This window comes from Salmo salar, chromosome ssa10, assembly GCF_905237065.1.
Source record: "Salmo salar chromosome ssa10, Ssal_v3.1, whole genome shotgun sequence".
NCBI classification, from domain to species: Eukaryota; Metazoa; Chordata; class Actinopteri; order Salmoniformes; family Salmonidae; genus Salmo; species Salmo salar.
In genome coordinates, this window is record NC_059451.1 from 36,758,510 (window position 1) to 36,778,526 (window position 20,017).

Sequence of the window (20,017 nt, forward strand, 5' to 3'; positions counted from 1 at the left end):
AGGCTATATGTTAGAGGAGGTAGGTTATATGTTAGAGGAGTGGGATGCAGGCTATATGTTAGAGTAGGCAGAGTGTGTGTTAGAGGAGGGGGATGCAGGCTATTTGTTTTAGTAGGGGGATGCAGGCTATTTGTTTTAGGAGGGGGATGCAGGCTATATGTTAGTGGAGGAGAATGCAGACTATACGTTAGAGGAGGGGTTGCAGGCTATATGTTAGCAGAGGAGAATGCGAGCTTTATGTTAAAGGAGTGGGATGCAGGCTATACGTTAGAGGAGGGGGATGCAGGCAATATGTTAGAGGAGGGGGATGCAGGCTATATGTTAGAGGAGGTGGATGCAGGCTATATGTTAGATTAGGGGGATGCAGGCTATACGTTAGAGGAGGGGGATGCAGGCTATATGTTAGAGGAGGGGGATGCAGGCTATATGTTAGAGGAGGGGGATGCAGGCTATATGTTAGAGGAGGGGGATGCAGGCTATATGTTAGAGGAGGTGGATGCAGGCTATATGTTAGAGGAGGGGGATGCAGGCTATACGTAAGAGGATGGGATGAAGGCTATATGCTAGAAGAAGGGGATGCAGGCTATATGTTAGAGGAGGCAGGCTATACGTCAGAGGAGGGGGATGCAGGCTATATGTTAGAGGAGGAGGACGCAGGCTATACGTTAGAGGAGGGGGATGTGGGCTATATGTTAGAGGAGGGAGGATTTAGGCTATAAATTAGAGGAGGAGGATGCAGACTATATGTTAGAGGGGGATGCAGGTTATATGTTAGAGGAGGAGGATGCAGGCTATATGTTAGAGGAGGAGGATTTAAGCTATACGTTAGAAGAGGGGGATGAAGGCTATATCCTAGAAGAAGGGGATGCAGGCTATATGTTAGAGGAGGCAGGCAATGTCAGAGGAGGGGGATGTAGGCTATACATTAGAGGATGGGGAAGCAGCCTATATGTTAGAGCAGGCAAGCTCTACGTCAGAGGACGGGGATGCAGGCTATACGTTAGAGGAGGGGGATGTAGGCTACATGTTAGCGGAGGTAGGTTATATGTTAGAGGAGATCGATGCAGGCTATATGTTAGAGGAGGCAGGCTATACGTTAGAGGAGGGTGATGATGGCTATGTGTTAGAGGAGGGTGATGATGGCTATGCGTTAGAGGAGGAGGATGTAGGCTACATGTTAGCGGAGGTAGGTTATATGTTAGAGGAGATCGATGCAGGCTATATGTTAGAGGAGGGTGATGATGGCTATGTGTTAGAGGAGGGGGATGCAGGATATATGTTAGAGGAGGGGGATGCAGGCTATATGTTAGAGGAAGAGGATGCAGGCTATATGTTAGAGGAGGCAGGCGATATGTTAGAGGAGGAGGATGCAAGCTATATGTTAGAGGAGGAGGATGCAGGCAGTGTGTTAGAGGAGGGGGATGCAGGCTATATGTTAGAGGAGGAAGATGCAGGCTATATGTTAGAGGAGGAAGATGCAGGCTATATGTTAGAGGAGGAGGATGCAGGCAGTGTGTTAGAGGAGGGGGATGCAGGCTATATGTTAGAGGAGGAAGATGCAGGCTATATGTTAGAGGAGGAAGATGCAGGCTATATGTTAGAGGAGGGGGATGCAGGCTATATGTTAGAGGAGGAGGATGCAGGCTATACGTTTCAGGAGGGGGATGCAGGCTATATGTTAGAGGAGGAGGATGCAGGCTATGTGTTAGAGGAGGGGGATGCAGGCTATATGTTAGAGGAGGGGGATGCAGGCTATATGTTAGAGGAGGGGGATGCAGGCTATACGTTAGAGGAAGGGGATGCTGGCTATACATTAGAGGAAGGGGATGCTGGCTATACGTTAGAGGAAGGGGATGCAGGCTATATGTTAGAGGAGGGAGGATGCAGTCTATGTGTTAGAGGAGGAGGATGCAGATTATATGTTAGAGGAGGCAGGATATATGTTAGAGGAGGAGGATGCAGTCTAATTGTTAGAGGAGGCAGGATATATGTTAGAGGAGGAGGATGCAGGCTATATGTTAGAGGAGGAGGATGCAGGCTATATGTTAGAGGAGGAGGATGCAGGCTATATGTTAGAGGAGGAGGATGCAGGCTATATGTTAGAGGAGGGGGATGCAGGCTATATGTTAGAAGAGGGGGATGCAGGCTGTATGTTCGAGGGGGATGCAGGCTATACGTTAGAGGAGGAGGATGCTTGCAAATGTTAGAGGAGGCAGGCTATATGTTACTGGAGGTTGATGCAGGTTATACGTTAGAGTAGGATGATGCAGGCTATATGTTAGAGGAGGGGGATGCAGGCTAATGTTAGAGGAGGCAGGCTATATGTTAGAGGAGGAGGATGCAAGCTATATGTTAGAGGAGGGGGATGCAGGCTATACATTACAGGAGGAGCATGCAGGCTATATGTTAGAGGAGGAGGATGCAGGCTATATGTTAGAAGAGGAGGATGCAGGCAGTGTGTTAGAGGAGTGGGATGCAGGCTATACATTAGAGGAGGAGCATGCAGGCTATACATTAGAGAAGGAGGATGCAGGCTATATGTTTAGAGGAGGAGGATGCAGGCTATGTGTTCGAGGAGGGGTTTCAGGATATACATTTGACTAATGTTTCCATAACAAAGGGGTTGAATACTTAATGACTCAAGACATTTCAGCTTTTCATTCTTTAAAAAAAAATATGTATTTCACCTTTTTTTTAACCAGGTAGGCTAGTTGAGAACAGGTTCTCATTTACAACTGCACCTGGCCGATATAAAGCAAAGCAGTGCAACACAAACAACAACACAGAGTTACACATGGAATAAACAAACATACAGTCAATAATAAATTAGAAAAAGTCTATATACAGTGTGTGCAAATGAGGTAGGATAAGGGAGGTAAAGGCAATAAATAGGCCATAGTTGCGAAATAATTACAATATAGCAATTAAACACTGGAGTGATAGATATGCAGAAGATGAGTGTGCAAGTAGAGATACTGGGGTGCAAAGGAGCAAGATAAATAAATAACATTCATTTGTAAATGTTTTGAAAAACATAATTCCACTTTGACATTATTGGTATTGTGTGTAGTCCAGCGACCAAAGATCTAAATGTAATCCATTTTAAATTCAGGCTGTAACACAACAAAATGTGGAAAAAGTAAATGGGTGTGAATACTTTCTGAAGGCACTGTAGACTTTCTATAAGCACTGTAACAGCATGCAGGCTACCCCACCCCCTCTCTTTCACCACCACACACACACACACACACTCTCTCTCCTCCATACAAACACAACACGCATATTGTCTGTGCTCAGAAGGTGGGTGCCATGGCAACCAAGCTGCAGCGTCTCTTTACCTTCACATTGCTATTATGTTTACTCTCCTGATTTGTTCTTAACCCCTCTATAATTTTAATATTTTTTTATTTGGCTTGGCTTTCAGCATCATTCTCTATCCCCTATCTGTCCCTCTCCTCCTCTCCTCCTCCCATCTCTCTCATGCACAAACACACATGAGTGCATGCTCTGCAACATCACCTACAGCTCTGTGTTTTCTGATGGACTGGGTGGATGGGATGGCCTCCATGCTTCTAAACAGGAGTAGATATTTTAATTGCATTTCCTCCAAAGCACGCTCTATAGAGCATGCAGTAAGGAGAGTCATGTGGTGTGCACATGACTGCCCCAGACCCAGACCATGCCTCTGTCCATTACTAATCTGCTTGAGGAAAGCAGAAGAAGACAAAGGGGCTGGGCATTGGCCTTCACTTGCTCAGTCGTACCCAATTTGCCCCTATCCCTTCCCCTTGGCCCCAACCATTCAATTATTGTAGGTGAAGGGGTAGGAAGCAATTTGGCACTGGCTGATTCAGTCATGGTTAGGCAACAAACTACCACTCACTACTACATGTATGTAAGGGCACTCAACCTGTACTGTACTGACTCAGATGACTAATAGCTTAATTAAATGGATACTAAGTCGATAGTTGGAGCTATATTAATAGATTTCAGTGCAGCCTTTAATGTTATTGATCATCATTTGTTATTGACTTGTTATGCCTTTACATCACATGTCATCACATGGTTGGAGTGTTACTTATCCAATAGAACTCAGTAAGTTTCTCTAACATCAGATATGTACAGTGCAGTATCACTCAGGGCAGTTGCCTTACTCTTCTCTATTTTTACAAATGATTTGCCACTTGTCTTACAATAAGTTACAATGACTATGTATGCTTAAGATTACACAAACTACACATCAGCACCTACAGCCAGTGAGCTTACTGAGACTCTGAGCAAGGAGTTACAGTCAGTGTCAGAATGGTCTTAAATACATCTAAAACGAAAAGCGTTGTATTTGGTTCAAATCATTCTCTTAGAACTAAACCTCAACTGGAGTTGTACATAAAGGGGGTGACCATTGAACAAGTTGAAGAAGCTGAACTCCTAGGAGTAACATTGGATGGTAAGTTAACATGGTCAAGTCATATTGACAAAGTTGTTGTGAAGATGGGGAGAGGTACAGTACATTCGGAAAGTATTCAGACCCTTTTACTTTTTCTGCATTTTGTTATGTTACAGCCTTATTCTAAAATGGATTACATTACATTTTCGCATCATCAATCTATACACAATACCACATAATGACAAAAGTGAAACGTTTTTTTTTATGTTTGCGAATGTATTCAAAATAAAAAACAGAAATACCTTATTTACATAAGTATTCAGACCCTTTGCTATGAGACTCGAAATTGAGCTCAAGTGCATCCTGTTTCCATTGATCATCCTTGAGATGTATCTACAACTTGATTGGAGTCCACCTGTGGTAAATTCAATTGATTGGACATAGGGCTGTGGCGGTCACAAAATTTTGTCAGCCGGTGATTGTCAAGCAAATAACTGTCTGTCTCACGGTAATTGACCGTTAATTAACATAAACACATATAGCATCTCCTGGCTTCCACACACAGCCTATAAGCCACTGATGCAAACCATTGGAACATCTACATTTTAAAAAGTCTAATAAATCCATGTAATATATCCTACACCTTCACAATAAATCCATTATTTATTTTAGACAGGTCTAAAGAAGAACAGAATAGCAAACTCTGAATTGTCCTTATGTTAGGTCCTGACCTGGCTATGCCAAATTGCAGTGGGCTACACTAGTTCATTTAGCAGACAAGATTTGCTTAGAATTATGTGGCATTATTTTATAGTATGAAGAATACCATTTTTTTTTTTTGGGAGTGCGCACATGTGGCTATTCTGTGTTGAGCAGTTAACAAAGAAATAGCTGTTCCTTTATGCTTAATTTAGAGTTATTAATGTAACTTTACATTAAACCTATGTTTCGTATGTTTTGATTTTTAATAAGTTGTAAGGCTGCATGATACGACTCCAACGATGATTTGAAAAAAGTAGCTTGAAAGGCATGATCTCAGCTTGTTTTTTTGCGCAGGCTGTACACACTACATCAGTCACTCATTCACAATTTGACAAGCATATGATAATGCCTAAAATTTCACGACGGCATCCCCTTTGTGTGGCCGTAATGCACCCTAAAATAATTCTTGCCTTTTGCAGCCAGTGGCCATTGTGGCTTCTCCCTGAGTTCTGGGCACTCCATCACATGATCGGGTCTTTCTCACAGGCCACAAGTGAAGACAGACACATCGGGGATGCAACTGCGCACATCCTTATCCAAATCCGCGGTGCATGTTGATATTGGAAGAACTGTCCACATTTACTTTTCGTCAGCCAACAATATGAGTAGGCTTAACAAACAGCAAAAGCACTAGCCTATGTCAATCTACTATCCCTCATAGTACAAAGGTTGTCCTATTCTATTCTGTGTGAGAAATAAATATTCCAATATTCAAAAAACCTTTTTTACGCAATGTGGCTGATGCAACATCAGAAAGTTTCGCTTAAAATGTTGATAAACTATTAAGTTATTTCTACACATTATAAGCGTAGCAATGCACACATAGTAGTAGGCTATAAGCGTGAATGTTCCATTAGCGGAAAACACCATTATCAAAAGTGACTGGAAATGCAATTATGCATGTAATGCTTTTATTAGAAAGGTGAATTTTTATGGTGAAAATGATCTTCCCTAAACTTGAAACTCACGCGCTGCTTATGTATGCCAGCTAGGCTCTACACCCCTTGTAAAGCAGATTAATGTGCTTCGTTTTAAGAAGTTATTTGGCCACTTTAGTTGTGATACAAACCTTATCAAAACATACAGGCCTATGGGCTAGGCTACATGGGGCGTGCAACTCTGATTAGAAAAAGTTGCAAAAAAAGGCATTGTTTCTTATGCTGGTCATAATTCACAAGTGATAATATATAATTCACAAGCGATAGGCTAATATTGTCATCCATCAGACTATTCTTGATTTAATCTTGTCTTTACATATACTAAATAATAGATGTGTGAAATTTGTTTTGGTTTAGAATGGACCATTATCATGCACCTATGTCAAAACAGGGTCAGCGGGGAAAAATACATGCTATGTTTGCACTTAAATAGCGAATAGAGAACACTTTCCCCCGTGGTTTATTTTTATGCCAGCCAGGTAGGCTATACTCCTGTTATAAGTATAAGCAATGTGCTTAATATTAGGAAAGTTGAGAAATAAATATAGTAGGCCTAACCTATAGAAAGCTGATGCTCCTACTTTTAGTAGAGGCCTCTGTTTTTTCCCGCAATTGCATAGCCTATAGAAATGTTGCGCAAAATGAGGTCATGGTCACTCATGAAGTGTTTGATTAGATTTTCAAATACATTTACATTGATGTCAGAGTGACTAGAGGGACAATAGAGTGCTGAGCACAAGGCAGTTAGCAAGTTTGGTAGGCTACTAATCATCAGCAGCAGCATCAGAGCATAACCACAACAGCCCTAATTGGACATGATTTGGAAAGGCACACACCTGTCTACATAAGGTCCCACAGTTGACAGTGCATGTCAGAGCAAAAACCAAGCCATGAGGTCAAAGGAATTGTCCGTAGAGCTCCAAGACAGCCTGCTTGGAGTTTACCAAAAGGCACCTAAAGGACTCTTAGACCATGAGAAACAAAATTATCTGGTCTGATGAAACCAAGATTGAACTCTTTGTGTCATGTCTGGAGGAAACCTGGCACCATCACTACGGTGAAGCATGGAGGTGGCAGGATCATGCTGTGGGGATGGTTTTCAGCGGCAGGGACTTGGAAACTAGTCAGGATCGAGGGAAAGATGAACGGAGCAAAGTACAGAGAGATCCTTGATGAAAACCTGCTCCAGAACGCTCAGGATCTCAGACTGGGGTGAAGGTTCACCTTCCAACAGGACAACAACCCCAAGCACACAGCCAAGACAACGCAGGAGTGGCTTCGGGACAAGTCTCTGAATGTCCTTGATTGGCCCAGCCAGAGCCCAGACTTGAACCCAATCGAACATCTCTGGAGAGACCTGAAAATAGCTGTGCAGTGACGCTCCCCATCCAACCTGACAGAGCTTCAGAGGATCTACAGAGAAGAATGCGAGCAACTCCACAAATACAGGTGTACCAAGCTTGTAGCGTAATACCAAAGAAGACTCAAGGCTGTAATCGCTGCCAAAGGTGCTTAAACAAAGTACTGAATAAAGGGTCTGAATACTCATGTAAAGGTAATATTTACGTTTTTTTATTGTGTGTAGATTAAAGAGGGAAAAAACAATTTCACCCGTTTTAGAATAAGGCTGTAACGTATCAAAATGTGGAAAAAGTCAAGGGGTCTGAATACTTTCTGAATGCACTGTATGGCTGTTATACAGTCGTGGCCAAATGTTTTGAGAATGATACAAATATTAATTTTCACAAGGTCTGCTGCTTCAGTGTCTTTAGATATTTTTGTCAGATGTTACTATGGAATACTGAAGTATAATTACAAGCATTTCATTAGTGTCAAAGGCAATTACATGAAGTTCATGCAATATTTGCAGTGTTGACCCTTCTTTTTCAAGACCTCTGCAATCTGCCCTGGCATGCTGTCAATTAACTTCTGGGCCACATCCTGACTGATGGCAGCCCATTCTTGCATAATTAATGCTTAGAGTTTGTCAGAATTTGTGGGTTTTTGTTTGTCCACCTGCCACTTGAGGATTGACCACAAGTTCTCAATGGGATTAAGATCTGGGGAGTTTCCTGGTCATGGACCCAAAATATTGATGTTTTGTTCCCTGAGCCACTTAGTTATCACTTCTGCCTTATGGCAAGGTGCTCCATCATGCTGGAAAAGGCATTGTTCATCACCAAACTGTTCCTGGATGGTTGGGAGAAGTTGCTCTCGGAGGATGTGTTGGTACCATGTTGGTACCATTCTATTCATGGCTGTGTTCTTAGGCAAAATTGTAAGTGAGCCCACTCCCTTGGCTGAGAAGCAACCCCACACATGAATGGTCTCTGGATGCTTTACTGTTGGCATGACACAGGACTGATGGTAGCGCTCACCTTGTCTTCTCCGGACAAGCTTTTTTCCGGATGCCCCAAACAATCGGAAAGGGGCTTCATCAGAGAAAATGACTTTACCCCAGTCCTCAGCAGTCCAATCCCTGTACCTTTTGCAGAATATCAGTCTGTCCCTGATGTTTTTCCTGGAGAGAAGTGGCTTCTTTGCTGCCCTTCTTGACACCAGGCCATCCTCCAAAAGTCTTCACCTCACTGTGCGTGCAGATGCACTCACACCTGCCTGCTGCCATTCCTGAGCAAGCTCTGTACTGGTGGTGCCCCGATCCCGCATCTGAATCAACTTTAGGAGACGGTCCTGGCACTTGCTGGACTTTCTTGGGTGCCCTGAAGCCTTCTTCACAACAATTGAACCGCTCTCCTTGAAGTTCTTGATGATCCGATAAATGGTTGATTTAGATGCAATCTTACTGGAAGCAATATCCTTGCCTGTAAAGCCCTTTTTGTGCAAAGCAATGATGACAGCACGTGTTTCCTTGCAGGTAACCATGATTAACAGAGGAAGAACAATGATTCCAAGCACCGCCCTCCTTTTGAAGCTTCCAGTCTGTTATTCGAACTGAATCAGCATGACAGAGTGATCTCCAGCCTTGTCCTCGTCAACACTCACACCTGTGTTAATGAGGGAATCACTGACATGATGTCAGCTGGTCCTTTTGTGGCAGGACTGAAATGCAGTGGAAATGTTTTTTGGGGATTCAGTTAATTTGCATGGCAAAGAGGGACTTTGCAATTGATTGCAATTCATCTGATCACTCTTCATAACATTCTGGAGTATATGCAAATTGCCATCATACAAACTGAGGCAGCAGACGTTGTGAAAATTAATATTTGTGTCATTCTCAAAACTTTTGGCCACGACGTTCTATGTTTTTTACACAAAATCAACTGTACCAGTTGTTCAGGCTTTGATCTTGATTACTGTCTGGTAATATGATCACGTGCAGCAAAGAAAGACCTAGCAAAGCTGCAGCTGGCTCAAAACAAAGCAGCACACCTTGCCCTTAACTGCACACACAGAACTAACATCAACAACATGCATGATAGTCTTTCATGGTTGAGGGGAAATTGACTACAGTGGGGAAAAAAAGTATTTAGTCAGCCACCAATTGTGCAAGTTGTCCCACTTAAAAAGATGAGAGAGGCCTGTAATTTTCATCAGAGGTACACGTCAACAATTACAGACAAAATGAGAGAAAAAAATCCAGAAAATCACACTGTAGGATTTTTAATGAATCTTTTTGCAAATTATGGTGGAAAATAAGTATTTGGTCACCTACAAACAAGCAAGATTTCTGTCTCTCACAGACCTGTAACTTCTTCTTTAAGAGGCTCCTCTGTCCTCCACTTGTTACCTGTATTAATGGCACCTGTTTGAACTTGTTATCAGTATAAAAGACACCTGTCCACAACCTCAAACAGTCACACTCCAAACTCCCCTATGGCCAAGACCAAAGAGCTGTCAAAGGACACCAGAAACAAAATTGTAGACCTGCACCAGGCTGGGAAGACTGAATCTGCAATAGGTAAGCAGCTTGGTTTGAAGAAATCAACTGTGGGAGCAATTATTAGGAAATGGAAGACATACAAGACCACTGATAATCTCCCTCGATCAAGATCTCACCCCGTGGGGTCAAAATGATCACAAGAACGGTGAGCAAAAATCCCAGAACCACACGGGGGGACCTAGTGAATGACCTGCAGAGAGCTGGGACCAAAGTAACAAAGCCTACCATCAGTAACACACTACGCCGCCAGGGACTCAAATCCTGCAGTGCCAGACGTGTCCCCCTGCTTAAGCCAGTACATGTCCAGGCCCGTCTGAAGTTTGCTAGAGAGCATTTGGATGATCCAGAAGAGGATTGGGAGAATGTCATATGGTCAGATGAAACCAAAATAGAACTTTTTGGTAAAAACTCAACTCGTCGTGTTTGGAGGACAAAGAATGCTGAGTTGCATCCAAAGAACACCATACCTACTGTGAAGCATGGGGGTGGAAACATCATGCTTTGGGGCTGTTTTTCTGCAAAGGGACCAGGACGACTGATCCGTGTAAAGGAAAGAATGAATGGGGCCATGTATCGTGAGATTTTGAGTGAAAACCTTCTTCCATCAGCAAGGGCATTGAAGATGAAACGTGGCTGGGTCTTTCAGCATGACAATGATCCCAAACACACCGCCCGGGCACCGAAGGAGTGGCTTCGTAAGAAGCATTTCAAGGTCCTGGAGTGGCCTAGCCAGTCTCCAGATCTCAACCCCATAGAAAATCTTTGGAGGGAGTTGAAAGTCCGTGTTGTCCAGCGACAGCCCCAAAACATCACTGCTCTAGAGGAGATCTGCATGGAGGAATGGGCCAAAATACCAGCAACAGTGTGTGAAAACCTTGTGAAGACTTACAGAAAACCTTTGACCTGTGTCATTGCCAACAAAGGGTATATAACAAAGTATTGAGATAAACTTTTGTTATTGACCAAATACTTATTTTCCACCATAATTTGCAAATAAATTCATAAAAAATCCTACAATGTGATTTTCTGGAATTTCTTTTCTCATTTTGTCTGTCATTGTTGACGTGTACCTATGATGAAAATTACAGGCCTCTCTCATCTTTTTAAGTGGGACAACTTGCACATTTGGTGGCTGACTAAATACTTTTTTCCCCCACTGTACTTCTCTTCTAGTCTTTTTAAGAAACATTTGTGTGTTGAAAATGCCCAACCACTTGCAAAATCTACTTTTCATGCACTTCAAACAGACATACCCCACCATGGGTTTACATTTTAGTCATTTAGCAGACTCTCTTATCCAGAGCGAGTTACAGGAACAATTAGGGTTATGTGCCTTGCTCAAGGTGAAGAAGAGACTCCGGGATTTTGGCCTAGGCAGAGTTGCAAAGAAGAAGCCATATCTCTGTCCAGTGTCTGTGTTCTTTTGTCCATCTTAATCTTTTCTTTTTATTGGCCAGTCTGAGATATGGCTTTTTCTTTGTAACTCTGCCTAGAAGGCCATCATACCGGAGTCGCCTCTTCACTGTTGACGTTGAGACTGTTTTTTTGCGGGTACTATTTAATGAAGCTGCCAGTTGAGGACTTGTAGGGCGTCTGTTTCTCAAACTAGACACTCTAATGTACTTGTCCTATTGCTCAGTTGTGCACCGGGGCCTCCCACTCCTCTTTCTATTCTGGTTAGAGCCGGTTTGCTCTGTTCTGTGAGGGGAGTAGTACACAGCGTTGTATGAGATCTTCAGTATCTTGGCAATTTCTCGCATGCAATAGCCTTCATTTCTCAGAACAATAATAGACTGACGAGTTTCAGTAGAAAGAGCTTTGTTTCTGGCGATTTTGAGCCTGTAATCGAACTCACAAATGTTGATGCTCCAGTTGATGCTCCAGTTGTATTGCTTCTTTAATCAGCACAAATGTTTTCAGCTGTGCTAACATAATTGCAAAAGGGTTTTATAATGATCAATTAGCCTTATAAAATGATAAACTTGGATTAGCTACACAACGTGCCATTGGAACACAAGAGTGATGGTTGCTGATAATGGGCCTCTGTACACCTGTGTAGATATTCCTTAAAAAATCTGCCGTTTCCAGCTACAATAGTCATTTACAACATTAACAATGTCTACAGTGTATTTCCGCTAAATGTTATGTTATTTTAATGGACAAAAAAATGTGCTTTTCTTTCAAAAACAAGGACATTTCTAAGTGACCCCCAACTTTTGATCGGTAGTGTATGTGGATAACTTCATGATGATGTCATCATCCCAGCTGTAGTGGACAACACCAGAGGAGGGGGAGAGCGTGAGAGTTGTTGACCTGTTCAAACAAACAAGTTGGGAAGAACTTGGAAGAAACAACCATGATAAAAAGATCCCTTTCAGAAAGAAACAGTCCCACAAGTCCTGACGTTCCACTCCTCTGCTGGAGACAGAACAAAGGAGTACACAGCTGTAAACTACTGCAGCTCAGGTCAGCAAGAGAATACACACTTCCAAAAACTTGACTTTCTTATGAACAAGACTGGCAAAGAAGAGCAAGCTGTCTCCAAATGGCCCCTAATTCCGTTCCAAATGACACCACATTCTCTACATGGGCCTCGTTAATAGAGGCAGTCCAATTCTGACCTTTTCCCCAATTATTCTCAAAATATCAATTAGTGGAAAGAGATCAGAATTGGGTTGCCTGTGTAAACCTAGCCATAGTGCACTACTTTTGACCAGGGCTCATAGGGCTCTGGTCAAAAGTAGTGCACTATGGCTGCACTATGAATTGTATAGGGTGCCATTTAGGACTGGCCCTCTGTAACAATTTCCATGGTTCACTACAGGTTGATAGGAAAACATCTGACGTTATGATCTCAGAATAGAGGTTAACATTTTCACTGTCCCATTGCCTATTTACAGTAGTGGAATGTTTGATTTCATAACAACTGCATAAAGACTTCTCGTCTCTGTCACGCACTATACCGGGCAGGAGGGGAAGGGTAAATATGAATACATTATTTTATATCAAATCCTACTAATTTCACACGTGACCCCTACATAACCCCACTCTTTCTCTTTGTGTATGTGAAGATTGAAAGTAACTGTTTTCACCCCTACCATGTCTTTAGTGATGTCATATTTCTGCATACCAATATCTACAGGGTTTCCCCGAGATATTGGCACAGTGGTCTAAGGCACTGCATCTCAGTGCAAGAGGCGTCACTACAGTCCTTGGTTCGATTCCAGGCTGTATCACATCCGTCCGTGATTGGGAGTCCCATAGGGCGGTGCACAATTGGCCCAGCGTCGTCCGGGTTTGGCCGTCATTGTAAATAAGAATTTGTTCTTAACTGACTTGCCTAGTTAAATAAAGGTTACATAAAAAAAGATGTGTATCCACTGATTTGGTGTTGCTCCAGTTACAGTGGTGATCATTAGGAGAAAACATGTGACAGTAATAAGACAACAGATGTTATAGATAGGGAGCATGAGGCTGTAGTTTAGTTTATTAGGATCCCCACTAGCTACTGCACATGCAGCAGCTACTCTTCCTGGGGTCCACATGAAACATACATGACAAAATACAGAACAGCTATACACAAGAACAACATGAGATATTATATTACATTACATTTTAAACATTTAAAATAAAGTAAGAGTTATATATAGGAAAGACACCAAGAGACAAAAATACTATTTACACACTATTCATATTCTTATATAGTTTAGTTAAATTAGAGAGGCGCTGTGGTACGTTTTTTTTTAATCTGTTTTTTAAAGCTAAACTTGCTTTTTGCCTGAGTAACCTCTTGTGGCAGAGCATTCCACGATGGCTCTACACATAACTGAGCGATGCATTACATTTGTTTTTGGTATGGCACAGTGAACACTTGAATCTGGCAAAATATTTTTAAATTGGAACAAAGTGACAGGCAGTTTGAAAGATGTTTTCCCCGTGGCTAGTTTCCAGGTTTCCTTGCCTTGCAGCCTTTTGTGTGGCACAGGAACAGGCACACCTCCTTCCTTTACTTTGGGCCTGCAGTATGCAGAAGTAGGTTAAAGGTACCAAAACAGACCTGCTTCCCTCGCCTGTCAAGTGCCTCATAATCTCACCGTCAGAACAGAACGTGACTCAGAGACACATGGTAGTTCAAATACTGGTACGTGTCTGGTGTCAATTATACAAAAACATGTCAGTCAAGATTCTCTCTCACATTCTGAGTTTGAACAGGAGCATTGTTTCCTTTTTCTTCCACCTGTGATGTGGGTAACACACCTGCCCCTCTATCCTAATGTCCTAATGGTTTTGTAATTGCCTGTATTGGTACCAGGGTTCAAATTAGTCTCATGGGAATAAGGATTTCCATAACAGGGAATTGGACTTTGGAAGCTCTCTCATTAAATGTGCTGTGTCCTGTCCTCAACAAGTAAACACTAGCCTTCTTGGCACGATGTACACTCAACACTTACAAGAACATTCAGACTGAACGTATGACATCACCTTCACTGATAAAGAAATTAAGATAAGGATCACCAAGAGCATTCCATGAAAGTTAAAGTATACTAAGAATTGGTAGCACAAGTTTGTGCCAAAGCTTCACTAGAAATGAAACAACCTCAAAATGTGTGGTCAGGGTCAGTGCAGTTCATTTGCAATGTGCAGTTAGGCAGCACTGGTAACGCTGACAAGGCAGAATAACTCTGACAAAGGAAAGCAATGTCTAGACTGCAGAAAGACAGGTGACTACCAAGTGCCCATTGTCTTCAGTCACATAATCAGATACTTTCTCCCCCACTGAATCTTAACAGTTTGAAATAGAGATTAAGTAAATGTTAACTTAAATAGGCATAAATTTAAGCAAGTATGTTCTTCGCCACCATAAGTATTCAGTATACATCAGTCTCATTTGTACTGTTATCCAGAGAGACTTACAGGAGGGTTAAATGCCTTGCTAAAGGGCACATTGACAGATGTTTCACCTAGTCTGCTCAGGGATTTGAACCAGGGACCTTTGGGTTATTTACGTGCCCAACGCACTTAACCGCTAGGCTACCTACTGCCCAGACATCTCTAGTTAAAAGGGACTTGAAATACATTGCTCACTGACATTTCCTACAGTAAGTCATTACACTAAGTTCATTCAGTCTCTTAAAACTAGGGAACAGTCAAGCGGTCCAAAGACCCACCTGAATGGACAGGAAATAAATTATACTCTCTCATCACATTAATCAGCACAACCTTGGCTCAAAGGCTAAATTGAGAAGCACGTCACCTCAGTGTTGATCTGACAAGGTTACCTTTACAGTCAGCAAGTCTTACAAAAGATTGCCTGTAAACTAAAATTAATCACTGCACTTTGACAACTGCTTATTGTAAAAAACCTTTTTTTTTTTTTAAAGCTCTAAAAAGACATTCGTTTGAGCTCTACCGTTTACTTTAACATGAACAAATGATATACTGTACAATTGAAGAATCAGATTGTTAAAAATATTTTTTAATGTTCCAAATAAGAAAATGGGTTCTTGATACAACTTCTACTAAATGGTAGACAATAGAGATCCACACATGTATAAAAACACAGATGCACCTTGGATCCTTTTGGGTTTGTGTACCACACGAGCCAGACCACACATGGCATAGTCATAAATCTACAGCATCTTGGTTAGTATATCAGGTTAAACATGAGTAGCAAATTGATACACAAAACTAGACCTATACATAGGAAACATTTCACCCTCCCCGACTGACATGTCTGGAATCATTCCTTAGCATCAATTATATGGCAATATTGGCAGTGATCAAGCCAAAAATGTAGGGACTACGCTACCCTGAACACACCGCAGAATACATCAAGCATACTCATTCATCTCAAGTAAAATATATATATTTTTATGGCTAAAAAAAAGCAAGCCCTACATGGATGGTCAAGACTTGCAATTTACAAGGGGTTTCCAAAGTCAGACAAAACAGTACTGGGAATGACACTTCATGAGGCGTAGCTCAAGAGGAGAGAAGGGGGATTATTTCAGTCCAACAGAGTACCTAGTTTATTTGCTGTATTCTGTAGGCTCCTCCCCCACTTCACTGAGCAAACATGTGCGTATCATGGCTTCTGTGACTGCATATGGGTCACAGTTTGCTGACGGGCGGCGGTCCTCGAAGTAGCCCTTCTTGTCCTGACCCACTGAGCGGGGGATGCGGATGCTGGCGCCGCGGTTCGCCACACCGGCTGAGAACTCATGGATGTTGGACGTTTCGTGGTGACCGGTCAACCGGCGCGCGTTGTCCAGCCCCCCTTTGGGGTCGTAGGCACAGATGTGGTAGCGGTGCCTCTTTCCCAGCTTCTCGATCGACTCCTCAATCGCCCTTTGTGGATAGGGGGGGGGGGGGTTAATCCACCGCTAAAGAGATTTAAGACTAAAAACCTTATGCCGGTTTCCCAGACAGAGATTTAGCTTGTCTTTGACTAAGAGAGATCTGTATATAATGACGAGATGATCATGTCTCCACCTTAACAATGGAAGTTGTCCCAAAGGCGGGAAAGCAGATGACAAGGTTCGGTCCAAAATAAACCCATTGGGCTTATTTTGGACAGATTTTGGCGAGGGAAACCCCTCGCGTCACCTCTTCCTCTTTGCTAAGAAGCACTTTCAATGGAAAATGCCATTGAATTCTAGCCCTAGGATTAATATGGGTCCAGGGAAAATGGCCCTTAATGCATTTCCAGCACAAACTCAATTCATGCCTACCTCAACCCACCATCTTCTCTCATCTCCTTGGTGCTGAAGTTGGTATGGCAGCCAGCACCATTCCAGTTCCCAGGGATGGGCTTGGGGTCAAATGAGGCCACTACACCAAAGTCCTCACACACACGGTGCAGGATGAACCGAGCTGCCCAGAGGTGGTCTCCCATGTTGATCCCTTCACAAGGACCCACCTGGAACTCCCACTGGAAGACACAATACAGACTGCACATAAGGCTTAGGGATGAGAGATTCTAGCTTGAAAGTTTAAAGGTTTTAGAACACACTGGGCCATTTCCCAGTCACAAATTAAGCCTAGTCCAGGACTAAAAAGGCAGGTTTAATCTGTGTTTGTGGTAAAAATGGGCCCCAATAGGATTTCTATTGATAAAATGTGCAGTGTTTCCTACCTGAGCTGGCATAACTTCAGCATTGGTGCCACATATCTGAACCCCGGCATAAAGACAGGCCCTGTAGTGGGCTTCTACGATGTCTCTACCGTACGCCTTGTCTGCTCCTACTCCACAGTAGTAGGGACCTGTTCAGAAACACCACATCAACAGGCTTAATGTCAGTGTTTTTTTGGCATTGGTTAAAACAGTGAACAGTTTAAACTCTCAAACTTAAGTACTTTAGTTGAATGTACCAATTTCAAGTCATGCTGGATAAGAGTCTGCTGAAAAACCAAGGCTATGTCCGAAATGGCAGCCCTTTTCCCCTATACATCTGGTCAAACGTTGAAATTGTGTGCCATTTGGGACACAGACAACTCTCAAACTGACCTTGGGGACCAGGGAAGCCGTTTGAAGGCCAACCAAAAGGATGTCCGTCTGTGCCCAGGATGGTGTATTCCTGTTCCATACCGAACCAAGGGACCTGGTTTTCTACCATCTCCATGATCTTCTTACACATCAGCCGGAGATTGGTTTCTGGTGGGAGACAAATATAGAAATACATTACACTGAGCCAATTGGGACTGGACTCAAGGGCCATTTAAGGGAGGGCTGTGTTCAGTAGGCACGAAATGAAAGACATTAACTGTCAGTAGAATTCTGAACTTGTCCAATAAGAAACACTAATATGTGTCCCAAGGTCACTTTACTGCTCAGGCTTACCTGCAGGCTTGCGGTTGTATTTGAGCACTTGACACAGGACCAGTTTGTTGGGGTCTTTCCTGAAGGGATCTCTGAACATAGCAGCAGGGATCAGATACATGTCGCTGTTAGAGCCCTCTGACTGGTACGTACTGGAACCATCAAAGTTCCACTCCGGAAGATCTGGAGAGGGAACAGTGAAATTAACAGAACTAAAGGGATTCAACTACTCTTTAGGTTCAGGGTAATGTAAGGACTATCATCAATCAGAATTTGATCATTCAATGATTACGCCATCTGTATAAAACACAGAATGTATTAATTATTGAAGTAAGCCGAAACGTTTGTTAAGATCTATGAATATAAACATCTGATTTTATGCATCTCAATCACATCACATTATGGGGAAGGAGTTCCCATTGGCCATTTGTTTTTCTTAAAGGGTTGCTAAACTTACCATCAATGGTCTTGGGTTCAGAATCCAGAGTTCTGGTCTTGCAGCGGAGCCCCTCTCCAGTCCCGTCTATCCAGATGTACATGGCCTGAACCTTGTCTCCCTGAGGAAGATCCATATACTGCTGCTTCACAGCTTTACTCAAGCTGGCACTCTCTGAAGTGGCCATTTTCACTGAGCCTTGAAAACCTTGGAACAAAGAGCAATACATGCATTTGATGCTTAGAATTGAAACATTTCAGGTCTACAGTTATTCTATGTTATTCTACAGTTATTCAGTGATTTACAGTGAAAATTGAATCTACTCAAAACAACCAGATGGACAATGTGTGAGCCCTAAACTGACGAGTCCATGCATGTGCGCTACACTTGATGCTTCCCCTCCACCATCCTGCTTCAAGACAGTTTGGTCAGCAACCAGGGATTTCATCTCAACACTAAAAACAATAGGATTTATATGCGGATGTTTTGTAATAGTAGCTGCCAAATTAAAATTGCACCAACGTTATGAGATCACTATCAGCATCCTGGTAATATCGAGTCAAATCCATGGTTTGTAGCATGCGTGAGAGCATGCTGCTATGACAGCAAACCGCTGTGTGGTCATGGTTACTTACAATGTTACTAATCCCAGTTTACAACGAAGGAAATTAAAGCGCGGTGGTTTCTGTCGTCAGGCAAACATACGTCTAGAACACACTACCCATCAGATTAACACAAAAAGCGGCACACAATCATAACTAGGAGGTCAACAACCATAGTAATAGGATTTAATAAAATACCGTATAATTAGGCTAAGAGGTGCAAAACTAAAGCACACACCAATTAGTCAAATTTGATAAACATACACAATGAAATTGTCATAGTTTATCCTAGAACTTTGAACATTATTCAGAAATAATTACCTTATATCAAGTAAGGAATAGGATTAAAACCCTGGTACAGACTTCTGTAAATGTCCTGTGTTATCCCAAACGGTTACCTTTCATTCGCCTACAAAAACCAGTCCGATTTATAAAAGGAAGATGGGATCCCCTTGCCTCGGATTGGCTGGAGAGAAACGTGATCCCCTCGTGCTAAAGTAATGGAGAGCTCAGGGGTTATATTCATTGGTCGGCACGAAAAATCTGCAGTTTGTTTCAATATCCTGGCCACAATCCAGCCCAAACAAGTATTTGTTGAAAGGCTCAAAACAACTAATTGTTTGCTAAATTAATGCTAAATATCCTTAACTAAACCTCAAATAAGTTTGTAAATATTAGGATATTAAAAAAATATATGAAACGGGGAAAAAGACAATCCATTGAATAATTTCTATAATATGGTAATTATAAGGAACGATGAAGTAAAGACGCCCCCTGGCGGCATGAAAACAATTATTTATGAAACGAATGATTGTCCGTGCTATCCGGGTCATTGGGACCTCCCTACTCCTAACCCACTGAAATTGACATTTAAAATTAGGGGCTATAGTTAAGATTAGGTTTACACTAGATATCACAGATACAAAGTCAAAATTGGCTATATCGTAAAAATTCGTGAAAACAAACATTTGCTTTTTGGTCTTCATTTAAGATTAGGGTTAGGAATGTGGTTAGGGTGCGGGTTAGGTTTGAAATCGCAGGTTGGGACGCTGACAGGAATCAGGAGTGCCACATTTTTGTTCTCTGTCCCATGCGCCATCGCCTGTGAACATCTAGATTACATATGGTTTCCACCTCTTCCGAATTCGCCAGATGAAGTCCGCCCCTATTCC

General features: G+C 42.4%; 1 protein-coding gene across 2 annotated transcripts; it reads right to left on the reverse strand.

Moving 5' to 3' along the window:
- Window positions 1-15,443: 15,443 nt before the first annotated feature.
- Window positions 15,444-19,385, reverse strand: LOC106560331 (glutamine synthetase). Of its 2 annotated transcripts, XM_014123139.1 has the most exons (8): window positions 19,167-19,289; window positions 18,879-18,960; window positions 18,265-18,450; window positions 17,829-17,990; window positions 17,496-17,642; window positions 17,124-17,251; window positions 16,720-16,919; window positions 15,444-16,336 (listed from the first exon to the last, which is right to left on the reverse strand). In XM_014123139.1, exons 3-8 carry the CDS (start codon window positions 18,428-18,430, stop codon window positions 16,018-16,020), a joined length of 1,122 nt encoding a protein of 373 aa, XP_013978614.1. In that variant the 5' UTR covers window positions 18,431-18,450; window positions 18,879-18,960; window positions 19,167-19,289; the 3' UTR covers window positions 15,444-16,017. The 2 variants fall into 2 exon arrangements, with proteins under 2 accessions (XP_013978614.1, XP_013978613.1); XM_014123138.2 differs by lacking the exon at window positions 18,879-18,960 and having other exon boundaries at window positions 19,167-19,385.
- Window positions 19,386-20,017: the final 632 nt, after the last annotated feature.

Coding starts and splice junctions, on each gene's coding strand:
- LOC106560331 (XM_014123138.2), bottom strand. CDS start 18,430: ATGGCCACTTCAGAGAGTGCCAGCTTGAGTAAAGCTGTGAAGCAGCAG. Junction 17,643..17,828: donor ATACAACCGCAAGCCTGCAG/GTAAGCCTGAGC, acceptor GTCTCCCACCAG/AAACCAATCTCCGGCTGATG. Junction 17,252..17,495: donor CGGCTTCCCTGGTCCCCAAG/GTCAGTTTGAGA, acceptor GTTTCTGAACAG/GTCCCTACTACTGTGGAGTA.